The sequence below is a fragment of the Microplitis mediator genome, chromosome 1 (genome assembly GCF_029852145.1).
Source record: "Microplitis mediator isolate UGA2020A chromosome 1, iyMicMedi2.1, whole genome shotgun sequence".
In the NCBI taxonomy this organism is placed as follows: domain Eukaryota; kingdom Metazoa; phylum Arthropoda; class Insecta; order Hymenoptera; family Braconidae; genus Microplitis; species Microplitis mediator.
The window spans coordinates 11,096,833-11,115,418 of NC_079969.1; the positions used below are offsets into that span (position 1 = coordinate 11,096,833).

At 27.3% G+C, this 18,586-nt stretch overlaps 4 protein-coding genes across 18 annotated transcripts in view; 1 reads left to right on the forward strand and 3 right to left on the reverse strand.

Annotated features, from left to right (window-relative positions):
• Positions 1-255: 255 nt before the first annotated feature.
• On the reverse strand, positions 256-3,184 carry LOC130673630 (putative ankyrin repeat protein RF_0381). Of its 3 annotated transcripts, XR_008990920.1 has the most exons (3): positions 2,978-3,183; positions 821-2,048; positions 256-554 (listed from the first exon to the last, which is right to left on the reverse strand). XR_008990920.1 is itself a non-coding variant. In XM_057478742.1 (2 exons), exon 2 carries the CDS (start codon positions 2,031-2,033, stop codon positions 879-881), a length of 1,155 nt encoding a protein of 384 aa, XP_057334725.1. In that variant the 5' UTR covers positions 2,034-2,240; positions 2,978-3,184; the 3' UTR covers positions 694-878. The 3 variants fall into 3 exon arrangements, 2 of the variants coding, with proteins under 2 accessions (XP_057334725.1, XP_057334711.1); XM_057478742.1 differs by lacking the exon at positions 256-554 and having other exon boundaries at positions 694-2,240; positions 2,978-3,184; XM_057478728.1 differs by lacking the exon at positions 256-554 and having other exon boundaries at positions 694-2,048.
• A 1,177-nt stretch (positions 3,185-4,361) lies between these two features.
• LOC130668431 (serine/threonine-protein kinase mos) lies at positions 4,362-8,936 on the reverse strand. Of its 6 annotated transcripts, none has more exons than XM_057471144.1 (8): positions 8,805-8,936; positions 8,533-8,729; positions 8,209-8,472; positions 8,087-8,139; positions 6,389-8,008; positions 5,360-6,068; positions 5,137-5,296; positions 4,362-4,788 (listed from the first exon to the last, which is right to left on the reverse strand). In XM_057471144.1, the coding sequence occupies exons 1-5, from the start codon at positions 8,885-8,887 to the stop codon at positions 7,667-7,669; spliced, it is 939 nt and encodes a 312-aa protein (XP_057327127.1). In that variant the 5' UTR covers positions 8,888-8,936; the 3' UTR covers positions 4,362-4,788; positions 5,137-5,296; positions 5,360-6,068; positions 6,389-7,666. The 6 variants fall into 6 exon arrangements, with proteins under 6 accessions (XP_057327127.1, XP_057326821.1, XP_057326969.1 ...); XM_057470838.1 differs by having other exon boundaries at positions 5,360-5,623; positions 5,879-6,068; positions 8,087-8,472; XM_057470986.1 differs by having other exon boundaries at positions 5,360-5,634; positions 5,879-6,068; positions 8,087-8,472.
• LOC130668779 (U6 snRNA-associated Sm-like protein LSm5) lies at positions 7,040-9,782 on the forward strand. 3 transcript variants are annotated; one of them, XM_057471432.1, is made up of 4 exons: positions 7,040-7,180; positions 7,285-7,481; positions 7,571-7,634; positions 7,719-9,782. In XM_057471432.1, exons 1-3 carry the CDS (start codon positions 7,135-7,137, stop codon positions 7,601-7,603), a joined length of 276 nt encoding a protein of 91 aa, XP_057327415.1. In that variant the 5' UTR covers positions 7,040-7,134; the 3' UTR covers positions 7,604-7,634; positions 7,719-9,782. The 3 variants fall into 3 exon arrangements, with proteins under 3 accessions (XP_057327415.1, XP_057327256.1, XP_057327334.1); XM_057471273.1 differs by having other exon boundaries at positions 7,748-9,782; XM_057471351.1 differs by lacking the exon at positions 7,719-9,782 and having other exon boundaries at positions 7,571-7,685.
• Positions 9,323-18,586, reverse strand: part of LOC130668109 (anion exchange protein 2) — a 43,947-nt gene continuing 34,683 nt past the window's right edge. For all 6 annotated transcript variants that reach the window (XM_057470566.1, XM_057470323.1, XM_057470400.1 and 3 more), the window contains one exon: positions 9,323-15,576. In XM_057470566.1, the coding sequence (XP_057326549.1) occupies positions 13,210-15,576 (2,367 nt within the window). In that variant the 3' untranslated portion in view covers positions 9,323-13,209. The remainder of the gene's footprint in view (positions 15,577-18,586) is intronic.

The window sequence follows — 18,586 nt, forward strand, 5'->3', positions numbered from 1 at the left end:
GTCTTCTAAAATAGTCTCCATAGAAATGTCGATATTTAAAAAATTTGAAAGACTACGAAATAATAATGTCCATGAACAAAAAAAAAAATAAAAATAAGTTGATAAGAATAAAAAATAAAATTTCAGTAGAAGAAAAAAACCATTACAAAAAATAAAAATAGCTATAAAAAACTTTATTACATTTTTTAATTTGTAAAAAAACTTTTCAATAATATAATAGATTTATACACAAAAGATCTGTAAATATAGAAACGTCAATAAAAAAATTTTTGTATAACTTCGAACTTTTTTTTATTGAACTTCGAAATTATTTGGTTGCATACAAATGTATTCATCATTACCAACATTATCATTAACTTTTAATCGAATTTGATCAGAGTTTTTAATCAGTGATAATTAAATAATATGTACATCACAGAACTCTCTTATTGTATTTAAAGATACATATATTACATTTATTTTAAAATGAAGGTATTTCATTGACTTCGGAAGTCAAAATAATCATTAGATATCCACAAATGGCAAAGTGTCCAAAAATGGTTCTTTACCCTCATCTGAAAATTATAACATCATTTTTTTTTATTATAAAAAAATTATTTAAAATAAACACTTTATTCTTCAAGTAAAAATTTTTTATGTAATCTAACAAAATATTAAATACAAGGACATAAGTATAGAAGGGATATGATGTGCTTTAAATCATGTGAACATTCATTTTAATATTTTCTTATAAACTCATTGCAAAAAAAAAAAAAAACTTTTCGGATTTTGAATTTTTTCAAACAAGACATTATAAATAAAAAACATGACATATAATTACTTTTTTTGAACATAGATATTATAGTAAAAAATTTCCTTTAAATTAAAATTTATTTTAGTTAGACTGTGCCAAGTATTGCTAAATCGTCATTACTCAAATAAACAAATATTTGTCTGATGAACGTAATTGGAAGTTTATCTATGAAAATATCTAAAATAAAATTTTCAACTCTTTCTAATAATTTTTTTCTATGTAATCCTTTTTTGAAACGATTAACTAATATAAAAGCATATTGTGGAAAAAGAAAGCTGAGTTTCATTGGATCGGAAAGTTCGGACCTAATTTTTTTATTTTTCGCATACAGTGCTAATTGATGAATATTTTTAATGAAAATGTAATAAAAAGGTACATTAGTTCCACTAATTTTTTCTCTTTTCATTTTTTCTATTTCGTTTTTACAAATATTTCTGAAGTTATTTAAAGAATTATCGTTTACTATCTCTTGTAAATTATTTGCATTTACATGAATATTAGCGATTACTAATTTAACTACATGTTGTTTCATGATTACACAGATTTCATCATTAGTATTTTCGTTTAATAGTTTCAAAGGAGATTTGCCATTTGCATCTTGAATATCAATATCTGCATCATTATTTAATAGTAGCTTTACTGCTTCTACTTGATTCCAAGAAATAGCATCATATAAAGCCGTTTGACCTTTTGTTAATTTATTATCAGAAACAGCATTTACATTAGCTCCATATTTCAACAAATAACGTACAATGTTTGAATTTTCATACATACAAGCTATGTGGAGTGCTGTATTATCATTTTTCGTCTTAAAATTGACGTTTGCCCCCTTACTCAAAAGCAATTTTACTATTTCTTCATTTTCCGTATGTACGGCATACTGCAAAGGTGAAGAATATTCTTCATGTCCTTTTTCTCCATCAATAGCTGATAAATTTATGTTTGCACCATAATCAAGAAGATGATGGATGATTTTTATTTTTATGTTTTCCGTAAAAATAGCAGCATGAAGAGCAGTCATAGCAAATTTAGAATGACATTGAATTAATTTATTCGGATTAGCTCCTTTACTTAAAATAAATTCAACTAATTTATCATTATTTTCCTCAACTGCAGCCATTAATAATGAATAACATAAGTTATTATATACTCCACAATAATTAATATCTACTCCTTTTTTCAAAAGATCTTCAACCATCAGATGGTCAATTTTATTCAGATCTAGAGTGAGTTTGTCCATCTTTTTATCAAATTACTGAAATAAATATATGTATATCCATGTATTTAGATTGTAGTATTATAGTTAATTATAAAAAAACAATTGAGACATTTTTTCAGTGGAAATTTGTGTGGTTTGAAAATCAACAAAAACAATATTCATAATGAATGCGACAAAATAGTGTATAATAACTGCAATGCTTATAATAGACAAATTGACTCCATATAACTGTAAAATAAAAAAGATTTAGAAAGGTCCAGAACTATACTGGTTGTGAAGTCTCAAGTCCCCGATTGAAATAAATCATTCAAAACAATTCAACTTTAATACTATATAGATATACATTCGTCATTGAGTAAAATCATTTTCTTTAATCGAGGTACTTGTTTTAAACACTAATAATTTTGATAAAGTGATTTATACACTATTCGCAAGAATTTGACAGATTTTTCTATTGTATTTAAAGATACTTAAATTACACTTATAATTATAACAATATTTTTTAAACCGTTTTTTATATATACCGAAATACAGCATAGTTTCTAAAAATGACACTGAAAATAGCAGACGACTGAAGATTTTTTAAACTTTATAAAAAAATAACATATAATTATAAATAAAATTATTTAAAATTATGCACGTAAAGTCCTGAGTATGGATTTTTTAAATTTATTTAAAATCATAAAATTACTGTAGTTTTTTGTGTAGCTTACGAAAAATTTAACAAATTTATATTTTGAATAAATTTAAAAAATCCATACTCAGACAAATTATTTTCTATGAGCATTGTGTAAAATTAATTATTAATTTGATATTTCTTAGTTTTTGTTTGCATTTTTTATTTGGCAATCAAAAATTTCTGTCAAAAAATTTTATGGACCATGATTCCTATATTCTTTTTGTTAATCGTGTTTAATAATATCAATTGTTATATTTTTTTAAAATTAAAACAGATAACGTCTTACTTATTATTATTGTGAACAATTGGTACAGCGAGAGAAGAGAACCAGCTTCAAGCTTTTTTGTTTTCCTTTTTTCAGACTATAGTGAAACGAGTAAAAATTTCATTGTGTTTATTTGTGTGTTTTTATAATAGTACTTATATGCGCCGAAACTATTTACACAGATTTTATAATGGCGTATTTTTATGTACTCACAAAGAAAAACAAAAAAATAATCCTGAAGTTAGTAGACAATTAATGATACTGAAGTTAGCAGACGTCTGATAGTTTTTGAATTTTTTTAAAAACGAGTAACTATAAAAAAATAATATTTTGGAAACTTGCACCTATAGTTTATTAAATTTCTAGATGTGTATATTTTTAGTTTTTTTTTTTTTTTGTAATTTATGTGTTGAAAAAAAAAATCCGAAAATTCATAACTGTCTGCTAACTTCAGGATCGTAGACAATTAACAGTTTTAGCATCTTTTTTTTTCAGTAAAATCAATTACTTAAAAAAAAAAAAAAATATGCACATGTAGGAAATTTAAAAAGCTATAAGTACAATTTTTCGAAATATTTTTATTTTATAATTTATCGTTTCTAAAAAAATCCATAAATATTAATGAGTGTGAATGTAGCAGACCTCAGACAAATTTAAAATTATTGATAAAATAAAATTTTTTAAAAATGCGCATTTAAAAAATTTTGACATTAATAAGGGCATTTTTTTACAAATATTTTTTTTCTTAATTATTTACTTTATTTATTTCTAATTTTAAATTTGTCTGATGTCTGCTACATCCCAAGTGGCCAAATGTTAACTTTTTCGTATCGAAAAAGTTAACAAAAAAAATGTTAACATTTATATTGAGATGTAAAAAGGCAAATTTTTATCAACAAATATCACTACTAATGTCCAGCAAAATGTTAACTTTTTTCTGTCTCAAAAAGATAACTTTTTGGTAACAAATTGTTAACTATTTATTGACATTTTCATAACTTAATGTTGACATTTTTCAACTTTTTGTTAACAAATCACAATGTGTTTTTGGTTACCAAAAACATAACAAATTGTTAACTTTTTATTGGTAACAAGTTGATGGAAAAAAGTTGACTTTAATTTAACAAATCAGTCTTATTTTAGTTGATTTAATGTTAACAATTTTAAGGATCATTAGAGGTTAGGGGTAGTATAAACCGCGGGAAATTTGAAAATTTACAAATAAACAAACATAAATTCTAAAAATATTCTATCATGAAATGAAATATTTATTTTTTCTTGTTTATATACATATATTAAACAAGAAAAAATAAATATTTCATTTCATGATAGAATATTTTTAGAATTGTGTTTATATTTATTTGTAAATTGTAATCACTCGCAGTTTATTGTGACAAATATACAATTTTTTATAATTGGAATGCTTAAATTTATTAACAATTTCTTTACAACATTCATAGGTTTTATATTAATAACAATAATAGTAATAATAATTGTGAGCTTAATATCAAGACTAGTTGTTGTGACTAGCGCACTGGTGACACTAACTTATAGTTTTATTTTTATCTGATAAGCTTACTTTTATGTTTTGAGATCATTAATTTAGGCTTAGAGAACAGAAAACTCTTTATACTATTAAAAAAAAGTTTTTTGAAAACAACTTGTAAATATAAAGATCGTAACTACAAATTATTTGGCAACTTTTTGCTTTTTGACAGAACCATTTGTAGGATCGGTATTCTTATTGGCTCGGTCACTACCGCGTTGAAACCAGGCTTTCATTTGATGTTCAACATCAGGTTTTGTAACGTTCAAAGTGCTTAATAAAATTTCTAAAAAAGAAAAAAAACGAAGAAAAATTAATGAACATAATAATTTAAATACAGCATTTATTTATAGCTTGTTTGGTTGTAAATTATTTTACTTTGACAGTAGAAAGATCAATCAAAGGCTTCAAAAAGCAAGTTATTGCTAGAACTTGAAGAGTAGATACCTTGCTTAAAAAATCTCATAGAATCCAATAGATTCTCATGAATTCCTAGAGAGATTTTATAAGAATAAATTTGTTCTATGAGAAGTGCTATAGTTAAGTATAGGGCCTTATACTTACAGCTATGAGAATCTATCGGATTTTTTAAGCAGGATAGTTAATCTTACAATATTATTTATCGCTCTATTACCACTAATAATTTCTACGAAGAAACATGCTGAGATTTTAATCTCACTGTGTAATCCGGACCATGTCACTTGTTTTGCCAACTCATCAGAAATGAATGATTCCAATGCAAAACGAGTGGCTTTTTGTACATTGCGACCACCAGCTTTCCGTATCATGTCTTTCTGTAATATTTTTATGATAGTTATTCAAAAATTATGAAATATCAACAGCTAATTAGTACTTACAAATTCATTTTGCATAGAAACATTGTTCTTGAGACTATGATTGAAGTTTGCGTAAAAGTTCGTCAGTCGCTTCACGTGTGATTTTATGTTTAACATGCCACTCTTTTATGAACTCAGTAAGAATCGAATCATTATCACCACTAGCAACTTGATTGTTCACATGGAAATTAAGTAACTAATACTCTGATCGGGTTACTGGTTGATCAAAAAAGTTAAGCCCATCAATCAATGGCAAAGGCTCATCATTAGCTTGATCGACAGCTCCTGAAAAACGGCTAGGATCATCTGAAACGTCTGAATCGCGGCTACTGTTATCGTCGTCATGGTCGTTGTCGTTATTGTTATTGTTGTAAATATTAATGTTAGTGTTATTATTATTATTATTATTTAAGTTAGATAACAAATATTCCAGTGCAAGTATTTGTTGCGTACGTCGTTTTAGTTGTCGTGGTCCAAGCAAATCAAGCGGTTTTCGTATCCGCTGTCGAAAATTTTCCATACTTATATATAAAATTTTACCTTTTATGAACCGTTGAGTATTGTTAATCAATAGCTATAAATTATATTATAAATTATTTCACAGTAATTAAAAGACAAAATAATATTAGGTTATGTTGTTCACATCACACTCGAGCGTTTATATATATATATATATATCCGAAATGGCGGCTTGTACAGCGTTTACCGCCTTTTTTGTGGTTGAAAACATCTAAATGTCAACAAATTGATAACAAAATGAAATACTATAATATTAGCAAAATGTTAACCCAAAATTGTTAGTAAAATGTTAACAATAAAATGCTATCTTTTGAATAATACTAAAAAGTCAACATATATGTAACATTTTAGCGATGATAAATTATCAACATTAAATTGGTAACTTTTATTTATCTCTAAAAAGTCACCATTTATAACTACATTTTATGGTAACATTTTGCTAACATTTTCATATTATATTTTGTTAACATTTTTATGTTAACTTTAAGACAACTTTTAAAAGTTATCTTTTTCAAAAGTACTTTTTGTTACCATTTTGATAACATTTAGAAATAGCAAAAAGTTGACTTGGAATAGATAACTAAAAGCCAACAAAAAGCTGAGCTGGCCACTTGGGATTCACTCTCATAAATATTAGACGTTGGCTAACTTCAGTATCGTAGAATGAGTGTGAATGTAGCAGACAATTGGAAATTTTTAAATAAATAAAAAAAAATGTAAGTAAAATAAAAATTAGAAAATACGTATTCAGATAATTGAAGAATCAGTACACGCATTTTTTTTAATTTTATTATTTTAATTTATTTATTAAAAATTTATAAATTATCACATATCTGCTACATTCACATTCATACCGTAGAGAAATTTGTTTTAAAAAAGGCGATCTACGATAATATTGTCATCCCCCAACATGAGATTGGACTTCGGATGTCCTCGGTTTTTACTCCCACTCTGGATTTTTATGTGCTAAATGTTCTCTCATTTTTCTGTGCGCATGCGCAGTTAATAAACGTTCGGTAGTGGAGGCAATTTCCGAGGTCTATTTTCTTACTGGGACTACAATACTTGACTTTCTATTTGAAATAGCCAATGGGCATTTCAGTAGTTTTTTTAACTCTAATTTCACGGAATCGCCTTAAGTATTTACATGAAATATTTTGTATCCACTTAATGTTATTAAAATATTTACCTTTAGAAAAAATTGTGATCCCGCTATAAGTTAATTACAACATTTTATTGTAAAATTATTTACAAAATTTTTAATTAATTTGATAAATATGACGAGCTCAGTGACTACAAATCCATCAACTTTATTGCCATTAGGTTAGAATTTGTTATATTTATTTTTTAACCTCTACTATACTATAAATCGATTGCTTGTAAATTAGTAAATTATATATTATAAAAAAAAAATACTTTTTTTTCAGAATTGGTTGATAAATGTATCGGTTCAAGAATTCATATAATCATGAAAAATGATAAAGAAATTGTCGGCACTTTACAAGGCTTTGATGATTTTGTCAACATGCTTCTAGAAGATGTTACAGAAAGTGAAGCAACCCCAGAAGGTCGTAGAGTAACAAAACTTGATCAAATTCTCCTCAATGGAAGCAATATTACAATGGTACTATATTTCATTTTTTTTTCCATAACTCTATAGGTATTAAGTAATTATTTTTACATAACTAATTTATTATTTTTTTTTTTTTACAGTTAGTCCCTGGAGGAGAAATGCCAGAAACATAAACAAAAACATTTCTGTTTACTATAAATTTATGTAAGACTTAAATAATTATTTTAAACAATAAACTAAGTTTTTTTCAATAAATTATTTGTAAATCTTAATTTTTTTTTTAACAAGTAACTCAATTGAAAAATAATATTTTCAAGATTCGGCCTCGCAATAGCATTATCGGACCACATTTGCTGATATAGATTTTTATAATGACCATGACATTCATCATCAATATCATTATCGGCAGGCCTTACTCCTTTCCCAGTAAGATATAGTATAGTATGAGAATGATCATTCAGAAAAGGAAGTTTTCTTGATAACATTTGCCATGCTATTATTCCCAAAGAATAAATATCTGATTCAACCATCGGAGTACAACCTTTTATAACTTCTGGCGCTACATATCCTGGTGTTCCCTAATTAAAAATAAATAAATAAATTGATTTATTTTAAGATTTTTAGTCGTCAATTATATAATTATTGTAATGACTTACGCGAAAACTAATAGGTTTTATTGATTTACCTATAATAATAGAACTTCCAAAGTCTGAAAGTTTAGGATGACCATCAGATGTTATTAAAATATTTTTTGGTTTAACATCAGCATGAACAATACCTGCATTGTGGCAAAATTCCAAAGCAGAAGCTATTGCTTTCCACATTTCAATTCTTTCAATTCTAGTTAATATAACATTATCTAATTTATCTTGTAATGACATGTCACAAAGTTCCATAGTAATTAATGACCAAATAGAACCTTGTTCTATGCTAATAATTTTAATAATATTAGGATGTTGTAAAAAAGATGCGAGTTTTTCTGCTTCTACTTGAGCATCGTGGATATTTTTTCGCTTTACTATTTTAACAGCTACTTGATTACCTTACAAAAATATATCAAATTATTTATTAATTATTATAAATAATAATTAATATTTTATACCTTTATATAACGCTTTATAAACTATTCCAAAACCACCGCAACCAAGTAAAACTTTTTTTTCATTCGGTAAATTATCATTTATTATTTTTTTGCGATTTGGTGTGTCTATACTAAAAGGTAAAATTCTATTTTTTTTATATATTTTTTCATGATTATTTTTACTCAGACTTGGAGAAGTTTTTTCTAATTTTCTTGGACTTGAAAAATTTATATGATTAATTATAATATTTTTATGTTATGAATATATATGTTCAATTTAATTATATATTTACCTGGGACTGAATAAATTTCTTACAAGATGTGGTGATAAATTACGATGACTTAAAGTTGAAATCGCAAGACGTGGTGATGCCATTTTGGTTTTAAAACAATACGCTCTATTTATTATAATATATAATACTAAATATTTTAAATGAAACAGTCCTTATCTGCTTACATTTGACAATTGAGGAACTCACGCCATTATTTAAGATATAAATGTATAAATAGTATTAGGTAGTAGGTATATAATCACAATCAACAAATGACAGCATACATTTTATAGGACATTAAAATATTTATTTTTTCTTCTATTTTAAGGCATAGTTCTTCTAGGTATTACTGTAATACTGATTATTTATTTATTTACAATAATATTTTAAAACGTTAATTTAACAATTCAAAGTAACATTTATCTTATAGAATATTTTAAATCTATCATTAATATTAACGAGTTACAATGTTATAGGTATTTAAAATTTTTTTTTTTTTTCAAACAATACAATTCTGTATCATTTCAATTGTATAGATGTAATTTGATAAATTTATTTTCAACATTCTTTATAGGCTAATATTTTTTTTTTCATATTTTAAGTACGTTAAGAAATTCAATACGTGTAAAACTTTAGTCTTGCGGCTGTGGTTAAGCATCAACATTTAATTAGTACCCTCTCTTGTCCATGTTTATTTACTTAAAGATTTTAAAATACACAGAGCTGTAGAGTCATAAAATATGAATTACAATTACTGAATAATTGTAAGAATTTTTGAAAATAATAGTAATAATTCATAATTAAAAAAAAAAATTAATAGATGTTATGAATAATTATAATAAGCCATAAGGCTCTACAGTCTTACTCGCATTGAATTAATAAAAGACAAACATTAAAATAACACGTGTAAACCGATACCGATAAATCCATTGCATTATAAAAATATCTTATTAATCAACAATTTATAAAATTTATTGTTGATTAATAAACCACTCGAACGAAGAATAAAAATATATATTCTCTATTTGTTCATTAATTTAATTTATATTTATATTACATAATTTAAAATAGAATATTTTATATTTTTTAAAATTTTTTTTCTTGCTTGGACCCGCAACATCATGATATTGATCTCATTCAGGTACTTTTAATCTATCATATTTCTTTTATGTATACTATAATCACTCATTGACCCATCTCAAAATCTCTGTTTATTTATATTTCTCATTTAGAAATATTATTGACGCTTAAAATTTCTTTAGAATTAAAAAAACAAAAGCAAAAAAAAAAAAATTTCATAAATAGGCTTTTTTCAAGCAAGTTTACATGCACTGAATTATTTCTTGAGCTCATAAGTATGTAAACTTTATTATGAAAGCTATTTAAAATTATTAATTTTATTCTAAATACAAAAGCACCTAAGTACGGGTTTTCTTTAAATTTATTGAATCAATTGATTCGTTTTAACATTGACGATGTACTTTTTTCAATCACACTAAAATTTGGTGATAATGCTGAGGTAGCACACTCCTAAATAGCTATTATAATTAGTACAGAAAATAAACATTTAAAGAAAATATAAAATAATTTTACTATTTAGTAATAAAATGAACCAATTTTTTTTCCTTTCCACGATGAAAAAAAGTTCAAGGATAAAATAAGCACCATGAGTATTATTAATTTTGATTTTTTTCAATCAATACAGTATAAATATTAGTGGTCCATAAAAAACATTTTTTTTTTTTTCCAATTGCTATCATCTCAAAAGTTTTTCTAAGGTATAAATAAAATTCTCGCGAAAGGCCAGCGTGATATTTCAATTCTACGAGACGCGCTGTCTTTTCTTGTTTTTTCATATAAATAGCATTTAAAAAAATTTTTTTTTTCGTTTTCTTCAGTTAAATCTACGAAAAAATTTTTTTTAATTTTGATGCACATCTTCGTATAGAAAATTTAATTCTCTACAAAAAAAGCTCTGAAACAGTTTTATCGAAATCCTCGCAGGTAAAAATTATCGGGTTTTGAATACCCGCAACAAAAGAAAATTTGATCAGATATGACTTTAGAACTTACTTTGTATTACGATGGTTTTATCATGTAATTTATATTTTTTTTCAATGTGCAAAAAAAAATTAGATATGCATATGTAAATACTAGCTTGCTCTTAAAAATTATTCACCGTTGTTATATTAAAAAAAAAATGTGTCTATTATAGTATAAATAGCAGGATGATCCAAAAAATAACAAATTTTTTTTTTTTCTCGGAAACAGGTTCAAAAGTTTCATTTACATAAAAAAAGATGCCTGTGAAAATTAGAGCTCTTAATATTAACATTAAGAGGTTCCTTATCGCACTTTTCTATTTCCCATAAGAATAACATGGAAATAGTATTTTACACACCTAGGGAAGTAAAGTAAGAAATGTCTCAGATCACATGTAATTGTTGGCCGAGGCGAAGCCGAGGTCAACAAACATGTGATCTGAGGCTTTCTTATTTACTTCCCGAGGAGTGTATACTATTTTTCTCCTCGACGGAGGCGGAAAGCGGCAACTTCGTTTTGCACAGCGGGACGAAAGTTGACGCTTTCCGCCCGGAGGTGAGAAAAATATTTTTTACGTGTTCTGATTTTTATAAGTCGCTAACGACGCGTCATAGGAATAATTGGCAGGCATATTTTTGCAGGTAAACGAATGCTCTACAAAAAAAGTTTCTTAGTATTTTTTGATAAATCTATTTGTTCAGAAGTTATTTGAGGTTGAAGTCGAATTCATATTCAATTTTGAGATCTTTTTACTTTACCGGCGAAACTATCAGACCTATTACAAAATATCAAAGGACCTTTTTTGTAGACAATTTTCTTCCCTAAAAGTTATTTTCAATAAAGTTTTTTCGAATTCCGCACTGTTTTCAAGTTATTTTTATTTTAATGCCAAGCTCTTAAAATCGATCAGAAGACTGTTTTTTTATGAGCATGACATTAAAATAAAAATAACCAGAAAACAGTGCGAAATTCGAAAAAACTTTATTGGAAATAACTTCTAGGAAATAAAATTGTCTACAAAAAAAGTTCTTTGATATTTTGTAATAGGTCTGATAGTTTTGCCGGTAAAGTAAAAATATCTCAAAATTTAATATGAGTTCGACTTCAACCTTAAATAACTTTTGAACAAATAGATTTATCAAAAAACGATAAGAAACTTTTTTTGTAGAGCATTCAATTACCTACAAAAATATGCCTGCCAATTATTTCTATGACGTATCGTTAGCTACTTATAAAAATCAGAACACGTAAAAAATATTTTTTCCATGTTATTCTTATGGAAAATAGAAAAGTGCGATGAGAAACCTCTTAATGTTAATATTAAGAGCTCTAATTTTTGCAGGCGTCCTTTTTTATCTAAATGAAACTTTTGAACCTGTTTCCGAGAAAAAAAAAAAATTTGTTATTTTTTGGATCACCCTAATAAATAGTTTAATAAATAATTCAATAACTTTATAAATAAATCTTGCAGTCACTAAAAAATTACTCCAGAAAGCTAAAAATTATTTCAGATTCATAGAAATTTAATAAATTATCCATAAGTAACGTCAATTACTGCAAACCGTTGCTTTATAACTATCCTCCTCAGAATTTACTTAGTTGCGGGTATTCAAAGCCCGATAACTTTTTACCCGTTAAGATTACGATAAAATTATTTCAGAGCTTTCTTGGAGAGAATTAAATTTCTTATAAGAAGTTGTCCATCAAAATAGAAAAAAAAATTTTTCGTAGTTTTAACTGAAGAGAACGAAAAAAACAATTTTTTAAATGCTATTTATATGGAAAAACAAGAAATGATAGCGCGCCTCATAGAATTGAAATATCACGCTGGCCTTTCGCGAGAATTTTTTTGATACCTTAGGGAAACTTTTGAGATGATAGCAAAAAAACCTTTTTTTTTTGGACCACTCTAATAAATATATACCTAGAGTAAGAAGTCACTGGAAATTATTATTAAATTTCAAGTATAATTATAATTAATATTTACATTTATTTCTTAAAATTTCATGATATCATGGAATTATTCAATTATCGATTATTTTAAAATAATTATCATGTGATTAAAATGTTAATTTTTTTTTTAATAATTGACGGTAATTTATTCATTATGATAGAAAATGAAATCAAAAAAATAAATTTTAATTTATATAAAATATATATAAATAATAACCAAACAGATTGAAAATGCAATTGAGAAAAATAAATCTAACTTTTTTACAGTGAATCTAACCTGAGCAATAAGATATTTATCTACTGATTCATAAGATGAAAAAAAATTATGTAATTACTTGAGATAAACTAAGAATAAATAATAGGCAATATATAGAGGGATACTTTATCCCTTTAGAGAAAAAAAAAAGGATATAAGTAGATAAGGCACGATCTAACCAGGAAGTGGCGCTTCTTCGTAAAAATCAAGTTCATCTTCAACAGTCTCATTATCAGGGCCTTTACTGTCAAGTGCCCGTAGTTCAGCAGCCGTAAAAAATCGGGTCATTTGTGAGCGTAGAGGTATCATAAGAATAAGAAAAAAAGGAAGTGCAAGGGCTGCGGGAGTACTTTTTACAATCCATAATACAGTTAAACATAATATTTGAACCAACGTAAATAGATGCATTTTGTATGTTTGAACTCGTCTTACATAATTAGCACTGCCGTGATGTTTAACAGGCATAAAGAATAATTTAAAACGATCAAATAATTGAACTCCATTAGTTGATGATATACCCATGTAAAGAAAAACTCCAAGGAGGACGGCCATGGGTACTCGGCGCAACAGGGGAGCCATAAAAACACTAGTTCCCACCAGAAGAGCGACAAGAAGCGCACTAACTCTTTGCTCCTTGACCTCAACGATATAAGGTTTGTCTCCTGGTGCGTGAGTGCGCGACATGACCGTCACTGCCGAGACATGAGTCAAAGAACGTACTGATGCAGCTGAACACCAAGGTGCACCCATTAATCCACATCCTACATTCATTAAACACACTACAACAATATCCATATGATATCCATTTCCTTTTCGTAATTTACGTTCTTTTTTATCAATTATTAATTCTGATATTTGTGTTTCCATGAAAATAAGAATATAGGCAAGGAAAGCTGGAACAGCGCAAGCAAATGCCATCCATACAGGAATTGTTTTATTTATACCAGCTGGAGATACAATCCAATTTCTTCCTGGTACTGTAGGACTTAGACCTTCTGGCACAAGAAGTTTTTCAGTTTTTACTTCAGCGAGATAATCAATTAAGACAAATATAATTATACTGATAGGAACTCCAAAGTCTCCGAAAGCTCTTCTTGCACTACGGCCTAAATAGTGACTATTACGGAATATTCGAAGATAATACGCACCTAAAAATGTACCTAAACATAGTATAGTACACATAAGAGCCGTATTTGGTTGATTTATCAATAAACCGGCTTCATTATAACTTGGTAAAAATGAAAAAGTTGTTTCAGGAATACTTATTTCTGTTAAATTAGTTAGTCCTATATACTCTTTTATGTCTGTTAAATTAGATGTATAATATGTACCATTGTCATTTGGATCAAAGCAGTACTTTGGTAGTAAGGGATTTTTTTTGAAATAATTATAAAGCTTGATAAATGTTTCGACGATATAAAGTAATGAAATAAGCCCAGTAAAAATTTCTTCAGTAAAACGAGTAAAGAGTCTAACCAAAACAGACCCTTCGATACAGGCAATAGCCAAAGCCAGTATACCTAACCATACGCCAATGTATAGTCGCATCGTAAGAAATTCAAGTTCATATGCAAGACAAAAATTATAAAGACTCTCGTCAAATAGTAATAAAGGTCCAGTCGTACCTATTATTACTAAAGGCTGGGTTGCAAAAAGTGCCATTATAACACCTGTCCATGAGCAAGAAACAAGAGTCTCAGAAATTCCAATAACATTATGAGTTTTATCGCTCATAAGACCTCCAAATGTAATTGCTGCACAGAGTGCAGCAAAATACATAAAAATTGCTGCTGCTATACATGAGCTATTTAATCCATCCGTAAAATCTGATAAATAATATGGATAACGTCGTTTTATATCATTTATAATACCTCCGAAAGGACGGCGTGTTCGACGAAGAGGATCATCATCAGGTGGACGTTTACCATCTTCTCCACTAAGAATTGCTTTTTTTATGGCAGCGTCACTTTGAATTATTGGTGTGGCTTTTGCAAGCGCTGAAGCCTTTCGTTTTCTAATTGCTTCACTTTTAGCTTTAAGCTCATCAAATGGTAGTAATGCTTGACGTTCCCAATCACCTGGTGGTAATACAATCGAATCATCCAAAAATTCATTTATAGCAGAAAGAAGTTCACGTCGTTCTTTTGCTTTATATGCAACTTTATGAAATGATTTATTGGCCATAAGTGTTGATATTGATCTTCCAATTTCATGATAGTCTAAATCTGTATTACGAGGTCCAAGTAGTGTAAACATAAAACGTACAGGAATTGTTACTTCTGTAATTGATGGCATAAATACACCTTCTGCTAGTCGTACAAAAGCAATAGTAGGTTGATCCAAAAAATCAACAGCACCAACTAAGACAACAGTTCCCTCTGCTCCTGCTGGTATGCGCTTGAAAATATAATCGTTGTGATTTTTTTTTAAATCCTCATTGCTACTTGTATACGTCATTTCTTCCTTCATATCAATTGTAGTATGATTATTGTCCAGAGCTTGAGTTGATGATATGATTTTTGGCTTTGTGTCATTCAAATTCTGTGAAAATTATTGTATATATTAATAATTAAAAATTTATTAATACATATTGAAATTTGATTATTGAGTTCACAGACTTTTCAATACATTAAATAAATACTCAATATATATTTTTAATATATGTCTGTATACTTTATTAAGTAAAGAAAAATCTCTTTTTAAAAATTTATTTTTTTATGTTTGCATTATTGAATGATGACACACAAGTGCAGATGCGGTTGATACGACTTTACAATTGTCAACGTCATCATGATGAGATATAACAACGTATTAAAAAATAATGATACAAGAAATAATAAAAAAAAAAAAAAAAAAAAAGTTTATTACTTATAACACATGGGCAAAACGAATACAAAGTTATAAATATATTACAAGTTATTTTTTGACATCATGAACTCATAGGAAATTATTCAATAATTTATTATAAAAATTGAATTAATCTATTATTCATTGAATGGGTATTTTTCCATTTAATATTGATTATAATAATTATATATTTATTAATTTTTGTAAAATTGTCGAGTCTTGAACTGTGATTAAGCCTTGAGCACTTCGCTGGTATCCTTATCCTACCCTCAAATGCTGGGGTGAATATTTCTAAATATAGGATATTACAAGAATATAGCTTATGAACATCAATGTGAATCACTATTAATAAATCACCGGGTATGAAAGAGTTTAAAAAATTTTGTAATTACTATTTTCTTTATTGTTGATTGTAACTTAAATTTAATTTAACAAATAATTTAAATCATATAATAAAGGAATAATAAAATATAGAATAAAAATAGAATGAGAACCAATAAAAAAAAAAATCTAGAAACCGGTTGACCCTGCGGGCCAGCCCCGAAACTTCCCGCTGTTTTCGAGCTTCTTAAGATTTTGATATTTAAAATATTTACGAAGACTTGAAAAGTAGGAAAAAATGCCCTCGGTTACACTTTCATCATTTCTGATGTCTTTATTTAAACTTTTAGCAATAAGTCAAAGAATTTGTTGGATTTAAAAAAATATTAGTAGAGACAAGTACAGTTAATTTAATCTATACTACTATATAAATCTGTAGACTATGTTTGCACATTTGATTAATTTACCAAATTTTGTGTTAAATATTCATTTAATGACCCCCTTATCCCAATTTTATCATTTGCACAATTTTTGTCTGTGTGTCTTTCTGTATGTCTTTTAATAACTCAAGAACGGCTGGACCGATTTTAATGAAACTAGCAGAAATCAAAATATCATGCGACTATGCGTAAAATAGGCTATATACATGTCGATAAATCGTATCGTAACCATAGAAAAAAATTAATATTAAAAGGCGTGAATAATTTTTGTTATCGACCGCCACGTTGAATAGAATTCAGATTGTTAACTGTTTATATATCAAAGACCTCCAGTTTTGAATATTGGCACGAATGTTCCTCACATTCTTACGAATCCGCAATCATCAGTTCTTTTTTCGGAAACCAACTCTAAATGATTAAATTTATCCCTTTAAGAATTTTTCTTAGTAAATATAAATGTAGTCTAAGAAACCCTTCGATCAAACTCGGATTTATTGGTCTACAATATGAGTGTTCCTGATGCTATTTTTCACATGTGGATTTCATTTTGAGATTTTGGTCTATATTTTGAACGATAATATGAAAAATACATTTGACAGTCTGCAACTTTTTTACGACGGTCATTTGTTTTATTCGTATACATTTTGTGGAATGATCGTTTTTTGTTTTATAGCATTTCAATTTTTTACGCGATTATCGTTTGTTTTATTTGGTTCTCATATTTTCATAAAATTCATAAACAATTAAATTTATTTAAATGTCAGGTGATTAAGTTGTAACGTCAGTCATACTCTAATCGTATATTAATAATAAATAGTGAATGACATTCTAATTTTTAATAATCTATGTTTTGTGCATCTTAATTTATTTTAATCTGTTTTATTATGTATGTATAGAATTTATTAAAGAGTGAGTTTTATAGTTGTTTATCATTTACATTGAAATTTTAGTTATTCTAGACTACAATTAAGGATAAGTATATTTTTTTATAATTTAAATAATTGTAAATGGATTGTTTGTAATTATATTAATTGAGGATTAATTAATCCTCAACAAAGGGGCTTAAGCCCCTTAATATTTAATCTTACTAAAATTACGAAATAATCCGAAATAAAAAGTTTAGGACGTTTGTCAGAAAGTACACTCGATAAAGAGAAGAGATAAAAAAATGTTAGAAAATATTCTGCTGCTTCGCGAGTGAATGAAACTGGTGAGCAACCCCTATCAAAAAATTCCCATAGAATCCACTCAAATGCGACAAAAACAGCATAGAAACCAATACAGTCTATGGGATTCTATGCTGTTTTTGTCGTATTTGAGTGGATTCTATGGGAATTTTTGGATAGGGACGTGCTCAACGATTAGCTGGTGATCGTAAGCGCCATGTTCAAGCACGTTTAACTGAAACTAATAGAAAAATTAATTATAGTTAAATCGCAGGCAGGAAAGACAAACATTAGAATTTATATTAATAAATGCTGGACGTTTCGTCACTTTTATTGTAACTTCATTAGCAACTAAAAACATATAATGAACGATACTATACCATTAAAACAGCTATATAATTTTAAACATTTTAATAAATTATCCTTGCGATTTAACTATAATTACAATTATTGTTCGGACATGATAAGATTTCCAGATATAAATCTAATGAAAAACGTTTACAACGGTTATCAGATGATCGTGAACAACATATATTCTTGCATGTTCTATCGAATCTGATAATCGCCAGCATAAACGAATAGCTTTTGATCGTAAACTCCATAGTACTATTCGAGAATTTGAATCTGAAATAGTGAGAGAAAATCGTAGAAAGTCAACCCGGGAAAGATACTATGTATTATGTAATTGAAATGAAATAAATGTACGTCACGAACAAGAAAGGATCGAGAAAATTCATCGCAACGAATCCGATATACACAACATCAGGAAAGATAGCT

What these genes read in the sequence shown, in the direction of transcription:
- LOC130668431 (XM_057470838.1), bottom strand. Translation starts at nt 8,887, where the DNA reads ATGGCATCACCACGTCTTGCGATTTCAACTTTAAGTCATCGTAATTTA. An exon ending in AGAAATTTATTCAGTCCCAG is followed by an intron (nt 8,730 to 8,804) that starts GTAAATATATAA and finishes AAATTTTTCAAG; the next exon opens with TCCAAGAAAATTAGAAAAAA. An exon ending in TTATAAAGCGTTATATAAAG is followed by an intron (nt 8,473 to 8,532) that starts GTATAAAATATT and finishes TATTTTTGTAAG; the next exon opens with GTAATCAAGTAGCTGTTAAA.
- LOC130668779 (XM_057471432.1), top strand. Translation starts at nt 7,135, where the DNA reads ATGACGAGCTCAGTGACTACAAATCCATCAACTTTATTGCCATTAG. An exon ending in ATCAACTTTATTGCCATTAG is followed by an intron (nt 7,181 to 7,284) that starts GTTAGAATTTGT and finishes CTTTTTTTTCAG; the next exon opens with AATTGGTTGATAAATGTATC. An exon ending in ATGGAAGCAATATTACAATG is followed by an intron (nt 7,482 to 7,570) that starts GTACTATATTTC and finishes TTTTTTTTACAG; the next exon opens with TTAGTCCCTGGAGGAGAAAT.
- LOC130673630 (XM_057478742.1), bottom strand. Translation starts at nt 2,033, where the DNA reads ATGGACAAACTCACTCTAGATCTGAATAAAATTGACCATCTGATGGTT.